The 16346-nt window shown below is 36.6% G+C and overlaps 1 protein-coding gene across 5 annotated transcripts in view; it reads right to left on the bottom strand.

Annotated features, from left to right (window-relative positions):
- Positions 1 to 2952: 2952 nt before the first annotated feature.
- The window catches only part of CSRNP3 (cysteine and serine rich nuclear protein 3), a 97859-nt gene continuing 84465 nt past the window's right edge, over positions 2953 to 16346 (bottom strand). For 4 of the 5 annotated variants that reach the window (XM_066553932.1, XM_066553933.1, XM_066553935.1 and 1 more), the window contains 3 exons: positions 13509 to 13805; positions 8975 to 12043; positions 2953 to 3738 (listed from right to left, as the gene is read on the bottom strand). In XM_066553932.1, coding sequence (XP_066410029.1) covers positions 11000 to 12043; positions 13509 to 13805 — 1341 coding nt within the window. In that variant the 3' untranslated portion in view covers positions 2953 to 3738; positions 8975 to 10999. Of the gene's footprint in view, positions 3739 to 7876; positions 7971 to 8974; positions 12044 to 13508; positions 13806 to 16346 lie in introns of all 5 variants that reach the window. The other variant, XM_066553934.1, reaches the window with a different exon arrangement.

The following is a 16346-nucleotide window of genomic DNA, read 5'->3' on the forward strand; positions in this document are numbered from 1 at the left end:
TACACTAATAATAAATCTGTTCTTTTGTCCTACTAAGTAAGTAATATCATTACAGATAAATGCTAACTTAAGTCTAGTGGGTGAATTGATGATGATGTGGGATTTTTTTACTTCTGTGGTGGGGAGGGAGCCTGTTCATGATTTAATGGTACCTAATGAGTTCAGTTTCCGAATAAAAGCACAAAAAATTATTTTCAGTACTTATAAGTTATCTAAAACACAAAAAAGTGTATAAGCAAGGACCAGTGATAATTTCCCAGAAGCTTTAATGCTAATTTATTTTTCAGGCTTGATAATGCCTTTGAGTTGTGTCTCAGCTTTTGTAAGGCTTTTGGAGACACCTGCTGAGAGTATCCCAGGAAATTTAAGCTGTACAACTTAAAATAACTTGATACAGAGTGAACAGAAATTGTTGGAAAGACTGTACCAGGAAGGGTTATTTATGCCACTGAAACTGGAAGGTTGTGTAGAACAACACTGAACAAAGATCTGCCTGCATCCTCTGATAAATATTTTACTTTGGTAATGGAATGTAAAGTATTATTCCTTTTGCAGATCAAACCAATAATTGAAGGCCAATACACACACTTGATAAAATGGGGGAGTTGAGGAAAAATATAACACGGGTCAATGAGAAAATTGTGGAATATGAATAGAGGATGGGCAATTACACAGAGAGCAACTGTGTTGTGTTGAACCTTTGGTATGGAATGGAAACTCAGTGTCCGAGGAACCTGTTCTAGAATATATTTGGCATACCAGTTTAAAAGTTCTTGTTCATTTACTTCTCAGTTCATGTTATAGAGAAAATGCATTATTTTTAATATCACTAAAGGATCATTTCTTCATGCGACCTGTTTCTCTTAGAAGCTTGTCATATTGGGATGTGCACATATGAAACATCATTTATCTACACATTATCAGTTGGGTTTTTGCCATTTGTTTGTGTTTGTGGTTTTTTTTAAGAGCTAATATTTCAAACCAGGGTAGAACTTCAATTGCAAGGAAACGAGTGTTCTGTTGCACTTGGAAGTAGGAACTTCTCCCTAAGCAATGCTAGAGAAGCTCCACTTTGTATTTTTTGGATTTTTTACAGGTATACCAATATATGTAGGGGTTTTTTGCAGAGATTAGGTATAGCAATTCACCTAGTTATTATATTTTGTATTTAGTTCTAGATATAGAAAGGGAAATTAATTCTGTGATTTTAAAATGGTCTTTTAAAGATTTTCCTTTCATTTTTTGAGACTTCTTTTCTGGTCTAACATAGGTCACTAGTACAAAATACATATTATATATAGTATTTTTTTATGGTATGTTAACCATCATAGTTCCTTAAACTGTGACATTTTAGTCTGTATTTTGCAATACCTAGTACGCCAGTTGTCTTGGGCTCTCTACAACCTACCAAAAAAGAGGGAAGCAGATGTATAAGTAAAGGAACATTTTAAATGACTTTTTTTGTTCTGTTCTGTTTGAAGATGTGAAATTAACTTTTAGGTCACAGTGACTATTACACTTCCAAATATTTGTGTGTGTGTGTGTACACACATATATAGGCATCACATAATGCTAGGAGAGCAATAAGAGATCTGTAAATGTGACTAGAGGTTTAGGAAGTTGGATTTTGGGTTTTTTTTCGCTAATAAAAAAGCAGCATTATCTTCTGGCTGTTGATAATGTTCTCTTGAAAGTGGCTAATAGTTTTTAATAATTAGAAAGGCTTGCTGAACAGGAGTTTGTTGCAGGGGGGTGCTCTGGCTCTTTTATGTCTTTAGGAGTTTTTTGTCAGCTGTCTTTCAGTAACTTTATAATGCCCTTCTCTGCCCCTATGAAGGGACAAAGGTGAATAGTATTCCATATACAGCATGTAAAAATTGGTACTTCCATCAGATGGATGTATAAACTGCTGAAGGTTACTGGAACAGCTGTCATAACCTCCATCTCACTGTGCTCTCTTACACATCCAGGGAGTAATCCCAAGTGCTGAAGAAGGCTTGACTTCAGACCAGGCCAGTTGAGCCACACTCCCAGCAGGACGAAGCAGGTCCTAAACCTTTTGGGACTTTAGGGGCAGTGGCTCTGGGTGCCTGTGAACAAGAGGTCCCTACTGGTTGGTTGTGGCTCCAATTGGTTATGACACCTTTCACTGCAGTGGGAATTTGCCAGACCACTATATCTGAGGATTTTTTTTTTATCACTCGTGGGAGTAATTGCTGCTTTACTCTAAGGTGAGTAGAGAATAACGTGAGTACTACTAACAGATCAACCTACAAGTGAACCTTAAGAGTTAAATCTTCCTACTGCTGAAGGGGCATCCTGGGATCTTGAATTAGAACCAGTGTTGAAAGATGTTTTATGTTTGATTGTATCAGTATGGCTTAGCAAGCCCTGGAGCAGCCTTTTAGCCACAGTTCAAAGCAATGCCAAAAGCAGTCTAATAGCAAATATGGGACTCCCAACAGACTACAACCAAGTGATACCCTCATTCCTGTGAGAACTTTCTTATAATATAGAGCACAACCTCTCATCTTTATAGTTTGGTTTTTTTTTTTTTTTAACACAGACATTTTAGCTCTATGTAATTTATCAGATAAGAAAACTTAAGGACAACTTACTTTTTATAAATCGCAGTTGGAATAAATATCAGAATAAAAAGATAGCAGAGATTGTGCTGTGATTGTTAATTATTTTCTTAATGAAGCTATGTTGATCATCAATTTTCAAAATAAGCAGTTGTCCTGAAATGTAGCAGTATTCTTTGAATGCTGCCATTGAAATGATCTGATGTGTAAAATTACTGCAAATTGTCCACCAGAGAGAGCTGTTGCAAAATTTTATTCCAACAGCTGTTGAAAACAATTGTTTCATTACCTTATTATGAATCAGGTACAGTATTTCCCTGGCCACAGAAAATTGTAGGCAGTAGTATCATTAAAGGGCAAATTGATATACCTAAGAAGGCATTTCTGTTTATTTAATTTAATTGGCATACAAATATTTAGAAACAAAAGAACACACACACAGAAATTCCACACAAACTGCTTCTCCTTATTCTATCAGACTATCAGGAATGGGAGAAATGCTTGAAATTTCACAGAGTGCCTTTGGAGGCTCTGCAGGTGTAAGGGAGGAGGTGCAGTACTGATGCCAGCTCTCTTAGCTGAGAGAGGCTCTCCAGTGACTGCAGAGCAGAAATGAGACGCACAATGCACTGGCAGCCAGGATGTAACGTAGAAACCTGGTTTACTTCATTGCAAACAATGGACAATATATATTGTACAATATATAATAAAAATACAGCTGATACAAGTGCCACTAATTAACAAAAAAACTAATATTAAAGACTTAAAAATGCTCATTTTTGTAATATATACACTGCAGTAATAAGCCACAATAAATACATCAAATTTCATATCATTCATAATAAATACGGAAAATATAAATACAGAAGAATACAGTTAATTTGAATAAATTATTACAACATAAGATCTAGGTTAAGTTCTGTTGAATATTATTGTAGCTTATATTACCCTTTGGCATCTTTGATGTTACAACTTGTTTAAAAAAAGGAAATTAAGGAAATGTGTAGTTCATGAAGCTTAAAATTATTTCCATATACAGATTTTAAGATGAACTTTCTTTCCCTTTGCTTCTTCAAACAGTTTAAAAGCAGCAGTCCAAATAAATATCTTGCTTAACTGTTGAGACCTCCATAATTTTAGTATGCAAGATCATCTGTAATGGAAAATGTTAAGTACGTAACAATTATTTTTCTCAGAAATTAGTAATGTTAGAAGAAATGTACAAGTTTTAAACTAATGGCTGCAATTATGCCTTTTTTCTAGTCCCATTTGAATGGATTACCTGTCTGAAAGACAATCAACTTAAGTGCTTTTGCGTTTATGCCATGGTGTACTATTTACCACTTGCCAACAAAAATTTCAAAAGCAATTTTATATTCTTGTGGGGAAATATATATATGTACATATACAGAGAGAGATGAACCTGCTTAAAGACAGGGACAGACTAGACAGTGTGAATGTTAATAGAGTCTGTTAAAACAAAACACTTAAAACATATAAAAGGCAATGTGTTTTTTACAAAATTTCTATTAGTTGGAGATTGAAATAAATCAGAAGAACCAACTGCCATGTTTTATGTTAACAGGTATTAACAAGTACATTTGTATTAATAATTTTATTTGTAAAAGGTTATTACACCAGAATGCAATGTAACTTAAAAGATCAACTTTACTAAGACAATATTACAGGCTGAGGATCTTAGGAACAGTTTTGTAATCTACAGATTTTGACTATTTTTGCACTGTTAAATGTCTAGCGCTTATTTGACATCAAACACATTTTAAACATATTTCACAAACTACACTTCAGACATATTTCCATAGAAGTGCCTACAATCAAGTCAGTTAAAAGAAGTGCCCAGTTATTAAGCCTTGTTTACATGGGCATTTGAGACCTGAAGTTGTGGTATTTGTGTGAAATGGCTTGGAAAAAACCAGCATGCTTCCTTTCTGGTTTTAAGAGAACCAGCTGCCAGTGCACATCATGATCTTTTCAAGAAGCTGAAAACTGGTGCTGAATCTATATCTGAGACTCACAAATGGTTCTTTACAGTGATTCCCCCATTACCCCAGCAAGATTAACCTTCATCCAAAATCCAACCCAAAATTTCATTCTTAAGAATGTATTTTAGAAGTTTAAGGTGGAGAAACCTAAAAAAAATTACCTGCCATAATGTACTAAGCCTCATTTGAAAATGCCAAGATAAAATACTGATAAAAGGACATTTTGCCTTTGCTTTTAGCATCTCTTGCTAGCTGAGAAACTGGGTATATAAGAATAGATGCCCGGGAGCAGAGTTAACTAAGATGATTTTGAACTTGTCTTTGAAACTGCCATCAGCAAAGAGTGACATAGTAGCAATGCTTCTAGGGTGCTGCTTTTTCATTTTTTTACCCCATGGATTTGGCTAAGTCTTTTATTTAATGGCCACCTGTATAACTCTGGCCTGGAAAAAATGCCAGTTCCTATTTCCACTGAGTTCATGTTTGGTTACAATATATTAAATAACAGAAACAATATTTCAATCTAACATGGGCAAGCTTGTAGTGAATGTCCATATACTTTACCATCCTTGCTCGGAAGAGATCGTAATTCACCTTTTTCCTTCAGTTGTTTTTTTTCTAAAATGCTTTATTTTTCCCTTAATAGGAAAAATAATCCGTATCAATCTGCCTCTTGGCTTCATCTTTCTTTTCCTCTAAATTGTTCTTTCTATCCTCCCTGCACTCACTCAAGTGTTTGAAGACAAAGGATTATCTTGATCCTTTTATTAGAACAATGATGCACATTTGTATCTTCCACCATTTTCCCTATCAAGAAAAGCTAATCCCATCTTCATGGTATGTTTGAAAAGTGAACTTAGAGAAGAACGTACATGAGAGACAAACTTTGTTTTGACTTGGGTCTGCTGGACATTCATTCAGAAAGAGAAGTGTCATTGCTAAGCTCCATATTAAAATAATTGTGTTATAAAGTACAAAATGTACCTTTTGAATTTTTTTTTGTTCCACCCCCAGCCTTGGATGAAGGACTACGATCTCAATTGAGAAGGTGCAACACAGAGCACCAAGAATATGGTTCTCCAGTCAATGGAACCTTCGGAGGGGTGGTTGTCTGCCTAACCTTAAAGACAGCAGTAGGGCAACATATATTTTAACTCTAGAATCACCGAATGGCCTGGTTAGGAAGGGATCTGAAAGACCATCTAGTGCCAGCCACTAGATCATGTTGTTCAAAACCCCACCCAACCTGGCTTTTCAAGATCTCATTCTCAGCACAAAGGACAGCAGAGTTGCCCTTTTGCTTGATTTTAATGAAAAGTCTTACTGTACAATGGACCTCCCAAACACCAGAAGGGAGGAAGGAACTAAAAAGAAATTACTAAGACTGCAAAAGAGGTGTTCCATAAAGTGGATATCCATATAAAGTAAAATCAGCTATTAGGGTAGCAGAAAAGTCCTCAAAGATGTCACAACTTTCCTCCTTAAGTGGAAACTATACTCTTGTTAGCCATAAAATTAAAAGCTGTGTTGGATTTAGGGGAGGGAAGAGACAGTGAAAAGGAAAAACTTGTGAAGAACTCAAGTGTGTGTTCATTCAGACATCTTTAAAACTACATTGCACTTCTTCCTCACTTCACAGTATTTGTACTTTGGATTTGACACTTCTTGGAGAAAATGGACAATAGTTTGCACATGGACAATGATTACAGAGAATAGCAAAATTAGGAATATTAAAAAAACTTTGAAACACTGATGAGATTTTTCATACCAAGGAACACGTAAGTGAACTAGACTCTGTTTTGAAAATAACAGCTTTCTACCATTTTAAAAAAATAGTAATCACATTTAGTATTTTAGAAATAAATTCTATAGAATATATTCTCTGAGTTAATTCTAGATTTTCAAAGTATTTTACATCAACTGTCCTGCAACTGTAATAAAGCAGATGACAGAATTACTCTTTAGTCTCAGCAGGAAAGCCTAACACCCCCAAATGCTTAAGGATTTTCCATATCATCCTCTTCTGTTCCTGACTGTTTCAGGAAATAAAACAACTGCCACAATGAACATCAGTTTATAAAACTCACCAGCTGTAACAGTGCCCTTATTTAACAAATGCCTTTTAAAAGGGTATCATGGGTCTGTTTTGCTTTATGTTTGAGTAGGAACACCTGCATTGCTACAGGAGCAACCTAGACAAGGAGTTTCAACTGAGAGAATTCAGCTGGCAAAAGAATGCAGAGGAGCAAGACTGCTTGTTGCTGCCAAGTATGGTGTTGCAGGAAAACCACAATCTTGCTGCTCAAATGTTAAGCACTAGACAGGTAAATGTTGTGTATTCAACACAGCTTTTAGTCTAATTTTTTCACTGTAAAATTTACTTTTTAACTTCTGCTCATTAATCCAGTCTAAGGAAAGGAGAGCTCATTTCAGCTGTTTTTCATGTTCATGAAAAATTTCTGGTCACTTCTGAGCTGGGCTGGGCTTAATTTGGAAAATGGCATTGTCAGCAGTACAAAAATTCAGTTATGATGCCAAAACATGAGAATAAAATGGTATTTTACCTGTTCTATACTATAGAATTATGTTTTATCACAGTATCTCCAAGTACATTACAAACCAGAGCACAGAACATGATGACACAACAGGACAAAGGCAAAGTCTCCTCTGTCTGAGCCCAGTACTCCCTATCCAGTGTAGCACATTTCTGTCAGGAACACCTGAACTAATAAAACCTTTTATCCATGCTCAGTTTTGCATACAAATATATGTGTACAATCTTTAACAAAGCAGCTGTGTTTGTGAAGGTACTGCCTGGGATCAGGTCAGAAACCGGATCTGGCCTGGGATCAGTCAGCAATCTAGTGAGTAACAGCACCACTAATACCACACAGGAGTCCTGCAGCACTTGGACCAAAGGCAGGATCCCACTGCTAACAGAGCAGGGGAGCAGCTGAACCTTATCTATAGCAAGTAATAGTTACTATGGAGTGGAACCAATGGCCTTAAAATAAACAGATGTCAACTCCAATTATGATTCACTAGCAGGAACTTATGCAAATAAAAAATTGTAAAGCTTTACAAATCTAGAATTTTCTAATCTAAGTGGCATACAGCTCAACAAAGAATATTAGAAGCTCCTCCTGACCAGCTTTTAATTTTAAGGATCTTTCAATGGGCATGAGTTGTTGCTCTTAAGCAACAACTGCAATTGCTGTAATAGTGCCAACGAAATTCTAATTTCATGTCTAACATCAATTAAAGCATTATATATATTTAACAATGCACCTTTTTCCAAGAGAGGTGAAGTTCACCTTATAGGCAAAAGGGCATCTGCTTTTAGGTGCTGTTCCAGTCATGGTCTCGGTGAAAATTCCAGTTTCTTTCAAGAAAGGGAAATACCTTTGTTATGACTCATTTTTGTGAACGATGCAATATAATCACAAATATATACTGGGCTTCTTAGGAGTGTTTACCAGTAGCTAGATATCTTGGAAATGAAGCTGATAAAGACTATCAGTAATATAGATATTTTCACAAGTAATATACTGTGTTGATACAGAAGCAAATACTGCTGGATATCATTTAGTAACATAATACTTTTATTACACAGAAACAGCCTACCCAAAATGAAAGGACTGGTTATCAACATGAATTTTAACCAGCTGGGAAATGGGACACAGCATGTTAAAACATGTATATACTAGCCCAGAAAATAACATGAAAATATTTTCCATCCCATGACTTAAGCCTGGCTTTTCCTTAAATGAAGAGAATGCTTTTTTGTTCTAAAAAATAAATCAATGTTTAAACAAGTGATGGGAAACTCGACTCTCACCTGATTTCTACATCCTACTCTAGATCAGAAATCTGTGCCAATGGAAATAGTAAATAACCATCACCTTAATATTTAAAGCTAGCTGAGAAGTATTTTATAAAGTTGATCACTTACTGTGCTTGCTGATATTATTAAAGATATTTTTCATGTGAAAGGACAGGGGCCAAGAAAATAATTCCTTATTGCTCAGTAAGGGCACGAATAACAAAGCAAAAGATTTAATTTAACTTTCCCCTGAGAGAAATACCTCAGTAAAGTGTGTGGTTCTCCAACACACTCTGAAGTTAAAGAGCTGCTACTGATCCTCATCTACTGTCCCAGCTCAAGCAAAAGAGATTTGTGCTTTTGTTGCTGGTGTTAAGGGAGTGCCTAATTTAAGCCCGCTGTTAAAGCAAGACCCCAATATATAAAGAGACTTGTTATATTTGCCCTTAGAATATCTTGAACAGAATAATTAATTCTTAAGTGCAGAACTTTAAGGACTAGCGCATTTCTCTTTAAAAATCATGGGTATTTGCTGTATGGCATTGGAGAACACAGGCACTTACCTGGCTACTCAGCCTTAGAGAAAGAGCCTAGAGTGGTCTGTGACTGCGAGGAGCAGAGGCTGTGGAAGTGCTGAGCCAGATAACCAGCATGAGTGCGCTCTCCAGGAGATGGAATACGTTGCAAGTTTGGAATCCAGTCCCTAGAGAACTAGACTTTTCAATGCAGTTCATATAAAACATGTAGGACTTCTTGTGGAAACAAGTAAATAAAAAAATCTTTCCAGCTACTACATGGAGTAAAAATATTTTGCTAATTTAGCATAAATACGAGGAATCACTTTGCCCAGATTTCATATAAAAACAATTAAGTTAGCTCTTTTTTTGAAAAGCATATTTTACATTGGCAGTTCTTCTACTGGAGTACTGTACATGATGTTTTAAAGAGCTTCTAACCAGAAGAATCACTGTTACAGAGATAAAATTTACACTGTGTTTACATGCACACTGTTAACCACCTAGATTTGACACAGATAAAAACTAAAATGCTGATCTGTATTTTGACAAACAAGACAGGCCTACATTTCAACTACTTGATGTATAATAAATGAAATCTCAGTATTAGAAGAACAAAAATGCTGAAATAGACTTTGAAATCCAAATAAGGCAGTGCAGAATTACCAGTGCAGAGAAAAGCAGATTCCTATGCCTCCTTTTCTAAACAAAAGCAAGGTTGTTTAATAAATTAAAGATAGTTTCATTCCCATTCCATTTAAAAACAAGTGGATCACAATGTAATGGATATCCATATGATGCACATGTTCTTTTGCTTGCAGACTTTTGCAGATAAAAAATTTCTGAAGCTATTTTTTCCTCACTGAATGGACTGTTTCCTTATAAGACCAAATGGTACTAAATTTGAGATACAATCAGAAGTTCACAAAAGCCAGTCTTGTATATCATAAAAATTTAGGCAATCTAGACACTTCCACATTTTTTTCCCATGCTTTATTTAAACTTTGATCAGTAAGGCTCTGCTTTTATAAATTGCATACTGACATATTCATTAAACTGGCTTGGGAGAAACATACAGGTTTTGTTACAGTGAATTTTAAGACCTTACATTGCCTCAGGGTCTGGAGCTATGGCATTTCTCGGAAGAGGTTCACAGTTCCCGCAGTTCGTACAGTACTGCAAAGTGGCACTAAAGTGCGTAAGGATCTGAACGGTGGCTGGGCTGAAGGTGCTGTGTGAGCTTAAGCTACTGCTTTGCCATTATATACAAGATCATTCTCCTTTGGGGATGGGGTACTAGCTCTGGAATGCCACTGATTTTAGTTTTAAATCGAGGATTGTCTACCTTTCTCTGTTCTAGATGTAAATGCCCCCTTTCTGACTCTTCTGTTTGTCAAGAACAGTAAAAGAGAAAAATAGTACACTCTAAAAATGTTTCAAGATGATTTATCAGAAATAGTATTAGGAAAAAATAAGGAAGAATACAAGGTACTCCAGATGAAAAGTGGCCATGCTCTTTGTAAGTAACTATGGATCTTCTGCTCAAATGAACATGCTGTTCATTTTTATCAAAACATGAATCTTTAACTACCATAAATAAAATACAAACAGTACAGAACAATTAAAACTTTTTTTTTGTACAGTAGTTATTTTTACATTAAACTTACCATCTTTTCAGATATGTTGAAAATTAGGACTCTAAACATGATTATTTCAAAGTATCATTTTTAACAATCTTGCACAGGCCCGACAGTCAAAAACATGGAAGTTTTGATTCAGATACCTTGGCAGGTTTCACATACGTTCATAGGTAGGCTACTTTGAAATATGTTGGGTGTGTTTTTTACTTATCTGTTTATTTTTATCAAAAAAAGGGGTTGATTATTTTTATTTAAATCTTTACATGAACTGGTTTTGTGCAATACCACTGCCAGTGTAGCTTGAGAAAACAAAATGTGTCTGGAACATTGACTATAGTCCAAGTATCATCTACCTCTTAAAAAAGTAAGTTTCTAGGAAAATCCAGTGGGAGTGAATTTTAACACAGGAAGTCAGTCCTAGAATAATTTAATTTTAAACAGGCACCGTCTCTACCACTGGTGATTTGATGCACTCTTCGTGCAGTCTGCTCTTCTCTGGGAGGTTTAGTGAATTCTCAGCGGGGTGTTCCTGCACATGACTGTCACCATTCAAAGCTGAGACAAAGCCATCTTGAGAAGGACCTTTCAAGTATGAGTGAAATTCCACTGGTGGGTGACTCGGCCTATGCTCAGTGTATAAACTGTTACAGGGAGCACTGCCATCCCCTTCAGAAGATGAGCAGCAAACAATCACTGAGGGGTTTGCAGAAGGGTAATGAGGGCTGCTAAAAGTTTCCTCTGATGGCCGTGTGTAGTCAACAAACTGTTCTGAAGTCATGTTGTAAGGCACCAGAGAAAGACTACCATTCTTGACAGCATCCCTTTCTGAGTAAGTCTCACCAATCTGGTTAGCAGTGCCAGCAACGTGGTTCTCTATTTGGTAATACAGAGTTGAAGAGTTAGTATAGTATGAGGCATTTTTAGAGTGGTTTTCATGCACAGCAGTTCCATCAGAGTAGCAAAGGACAGAAGGAAGAGGCACCATATCAGCATGGGAGCTCATACTTTCTACAAAATCATCTGCTTTTTCTTCCTCCTCATCTTCCTCCTCATCTTCCTCTTCCTCTTCGTCATCATCTGATTCACTAGGGGCTAAACTCTGTGTACTAGAATCTGTAACTCCACTACAAAAGCTACTCCCATCTTCCTCTTCCTCCTCTTCCCCTGGGCAGTCCAAGTCCTCAGCTGACTGGGAATGCATAACTGTAGCCGGGGGTTCGGTTTCAATCTCAAAATTTTCTGCAATCGAATATTCGACTGGATGGGGTCCTGGACTCATGGAACTACTGTGTGCACTTATCTCAGTGTGACAGCCATTGAGTGCTGGAACTTGCTGCTCTCTATTTTTCTCCAATTCAAGTTTCATTATCGTGTGCAAAAAGTGAGTCCGTACACGGATAGGGTTAAATTCGATTCTACCTGCTGTATTGCTACACCCTTCTTTAGTGCAACCACATGGAAAAGACATACGATCCACCTTTTAAAAAAGAGAATACAGATTAACAGTAGGAAGCAAAAGCCTGGTGACATGACAGAGCCTAGACAGCCTAGAGAAATACAAAGGTGAAGTGGGATTCACCTTGAGAAATGCTGGTACAATAAGTCAAAGCTAACAATCATTCAGGGAGTCAGCCCTGGAGTTTAGCAGTACTGAGAGAACAGTAAGGGGCCTGGACATGCTCCACTATTGCAGAGAAGGGAAAACTGATTCTTTTCCATAGGTAAAAGTATTACATAGTGGAAGAAAAACAGGTAGCTTTTCAATTTCTTGATCTGCTATAGCTTTACTTCATTTTGTGCTCAAATCCAGGCAAAAGTGTTTCCAGAAACACCTTAAAATTTGGTAAAAATCATGGAAACTAGACATCCATTGAAACAAAATGAATTATGTACAGAAACCTTTATAAATTACCAATGGGGACACCTGATCTCAGAAAACAGGAACAAATACTCAAGTGCATTTTCAAAAGTAATCCAGTCAATTCTAGATGCAATATTGTAAACAGACCAGGCACAGAACTTCTACATCTAATATCTTAAAATTTTGAATCCATGTGTTGGCAAGTTTGATTAGACAGCCTAAGGTCTGTGACTTTCACCTGCACTGTAACACCTAAACATCAAATATGCACAGGAGAACCACACAAAACAATCCAGTATATCTTCCCCACATGTGGAGATGAAAACAGGAACAGCAAAGAGACTACATTATTTTAAATAGCAGAGAAAGTTTAGCTTGGCTTTATGAGATGGCGAAAAATGCTTTCAGGAAGCAGACTCAGCTGCAATACAGCAATTCAGCAGAACTAGCAGAAATATCTTTTAGGGAACATTGTGGGACATGTACAGCTGACACTATGCAAATGTACAATATGAAATACCTTTTCAGTCTGCAGAGGAAAAACTTGCTATATTAGCAGATACCTTTTTACTGCCTACATGCAAATTTATCATGCACAGATTTTAAGTATCATGCATGTTACATAAAGGACAGCATTGCACAATGTCATTTACTGTTTCCCACAGAGTTTGGACTATAATTCACATTTGGAGTGTCTGCTAATTGTTTCTAAAATAAAAGGTAATATCCCTTCTGAAATCTGCAGGCTACTTATTCTTCTGTTGTCTGCATCTACCTATTCAGATAAAGGCCTAAAAGGAGTATGAGGAGCAGAATACTTGTGTAAGAACAAAAAAATCCCCTAAGCCATGTATGTGCCTAAAATCATACTGAAGATATTTTGGGAGATTGTACTGATTGCCCACCATATAGCCTTAAAACAGGGCACTAACAAACAGGTTGGATATCCGCAAGTGTTACTGCCTAATACTTAATTTCCAAGAGTTATAATGTTGAGAACAGAAAGTACACACACGTGCATGGACACACAACCTTCCCCCTCCCCAGACAATTAAATAATGAAAATAATGTAGACATTTACCTGACATTTTATGCCTGCAAGACTGCAGGTGCAAGTTTCTGGGTCACAGAACACACGGCAGTCACAGCCACAATCCTCTCTGGACAGGCGGATGGCTCGCAGTTCGTGCTTTTCTTCCACGTCAATCTTCTTCACTCCAGAAGCTCGCAGCAGTGCCCGCCGCTTTTTTGTAGGCAGGGGTTGGAGAAAGAAGTACTCATCTACTTCTGTGTTGTCTAGATCAATATCATCATCAGAAATGTCATCCAGAGTCAGTGTATTGGCTTCCTCAGATTCCACTGTACCGTTCTTGGTCATCTGTTGCACAAAACAATTAACGAAGTCCTTAAACAATGCTCACACGTACGTCATGTCATAGATGGCAATATGTGAAATGCATTATCAATTGACAAAAAGCTGTATGTAAAAATGCTGCATGACTGCCAGGAAGTTCCAGAAAATGATCACAGATAGGGTGACCAAGCATTTCTTTCACATTTAGAATATGAATTAAAACCACATTTTTAATACCAAGTTTGTAATGAAGGTAAGAAATTATCTGTTCTTTATTTACTTAAATTTACTGTTTGCCATTAGCTGCTAGATCTCATGCCATTTTGAAATCTAGTCTTTTCTGTATTGCTTCACAAGATAATTTTTGAGACCTTAATTGATTCCTGTCTCTGAGCTCTCTGAAATTCTTAAATATCCCTTTTGAGATAGCAATGATACTACTGGCATAGGTTCAGATCATGATGCATCACAGGTTTGTAAAATGGTATATTTTATGTACTACTCCACTTTCTGTTACACATTTCACATTACACTGGTAAAAGAGGGGGTAATAGCTCCCTCAATAGTTCTGCCTGGCCCTGGGACAATGGGGAGATTATTTACACCAGGTATTTCAACATATTCCTTCAGTAAAGTAGGAAAAGCAACATTAGAAGTCATCCTTTTTCCTGTACACTCTACAGCGAGAGAGAGGTAAATCCATGCAGGGATTAAATGCATCTTGAATTAGCTGCCTGAAGCTAATACCTCACCATACACACAACTCAGCCTGAATATTTCAGTCCAGAATGGCATTCTTGCTTATATCTTTTCATTTTACGTTAGCAAGGTAGCACTAAGTAGAGTGTATTTATGTTTCTTTGATTTCTTTGTTTGTTTGTTTAATATGCAACAGGGGAATGACCTATCTAAGAAATCTCATTTCTCTAGTTTTATATACACAAGGCTCAAACCATTCCTTAAGCAGATCACTGTTATTTAATCTAAGTTTGAAACTGTGGAGGGAGAAAAATTCTAATCCCTGCTCCTGTAATTAATTTACTATTTTATTCAATTACTGTTTAATAAAAATTAACTTTTAGGGCTCTTACCCATGAGGTGAATGCTGTAACTGGCCAGCACACAAAGGCACCTACAGAACCATTCCACCCCTGGCACGTATTTCTCCTCCTCCTGCAAACCTTAACTACTTTGCTCCACAGCAGTGGAGCATCAGGGACTGGCCTGCAGGGATGTGCTGAATGCCACGTGCATCCCGCAGGCTGGAACATCCACCATGTGCCATCAGACAGCAGACTGCCTTTGCAAAGCACCTCAGCTCCTGACTCCTTTGCAGGATGATTTCCTTCTTGTCGCCTCTAACTTTTTTTTTTCCTCCATTTTGCCACACAAAGAACAAATAAATTAATAAAAGGAAAGAGTCTAACAGTTCTCAAAAAAGTAACTGGGTAACTACAGAAGGAGGAAGATTATCAAAAACTACCAAATACATTTTCCAGAACTTCAGGGGAACATTAAGCTCTCTTGATTGTCATAATATTGCTCATCTAAATTAAACTTGATAGTAGATGGGTAAATTTCCTCATAAATCTAAAGGTTAATGTCATGACCACAGAACAAAGGCCAATGAATATATGAAGCCTTTGGGTGAAATTCAGTCCTACTCAGTAAAACAGGAAAAATGCAGGATGGACATCTCTGCCTTGCCCTAGTTGGAAGTTATTCCTTATAACTTCCCACAAAGGGAACCTACTGTGTCCACAGACCAGGCAGCCTTACACGACTGGTTTCATGCTAATAATGTTAATTTCAGGAGACATTATGAGTAAGGACTCTCTTAGGCAATTTTTTGTGCTTACTCATGCTTTCTCAAATGATTATCTTGTACCTTTCATTTGATAAGATGGCTTTTACATCCAGAATTTTCACACTCTGCTGCTAATAAGTGTTTATGCTCCTGTCAGCAGTGTTTTCATCAAAGTGCTGGTACTAAATGGCCAAAGTGACTTGAAGATGATTTCACAGCCTTTATCTGCTTTTAGTTAGAGATGTTTCTTATTTGGCCTTTTGCTTTTAGCAACAAAAACAGTATCTAATATTATGGAAATTCAATTTCAATATATTCCTGTATTTTTATATTTTTTTAACAGGTTCTACAGGAGCAAATAATTTCTACTCACCAATTTGTATATTTTCATGCAATTCAAAAAAAAAATCCCAGAGAAACTGAAATTAAAAACCACACCAAAAATATTACTTTCTATTTACATAATGGTTTTCAAATAGAAAAACCTCTGACTAAACTTCATTCTACTCCATTTTCTCATTTTCTTTATTTTTCTGTGATGTCATTTTTTTATGCAAGTTGTGATTAGCACATTTTCATTAAATTAATAATAGTTTTGCTGACATAACTGCTAACACTGTCACCTTAGAATGCCACATTTCCCTTTTTATTCATTTAGAAACTATGTGAATGACCAAGAAGCTCTTCCATCTCTGTAATAAAAAATCAGCAAGGCCCTGTTTTCTTAAGTAAAAAAAACATGCTCAGTGCTTTACAGT

The sequence above is a fragment of the Molothrus aeneus genome, chromosome 7 (assembly GCF_037042795.1).
Source record: "Molothrus aeneus isolate 106 chromosome 7, BPBGC_Maene_1.0, whole genome shotgun sequence".
Taxonomy (NCBI): Eukaryota; Metazoa; Chordata; class Aves; order Passeriformes; family Icteridae; genus Molothrus; species Molothrus aeneus.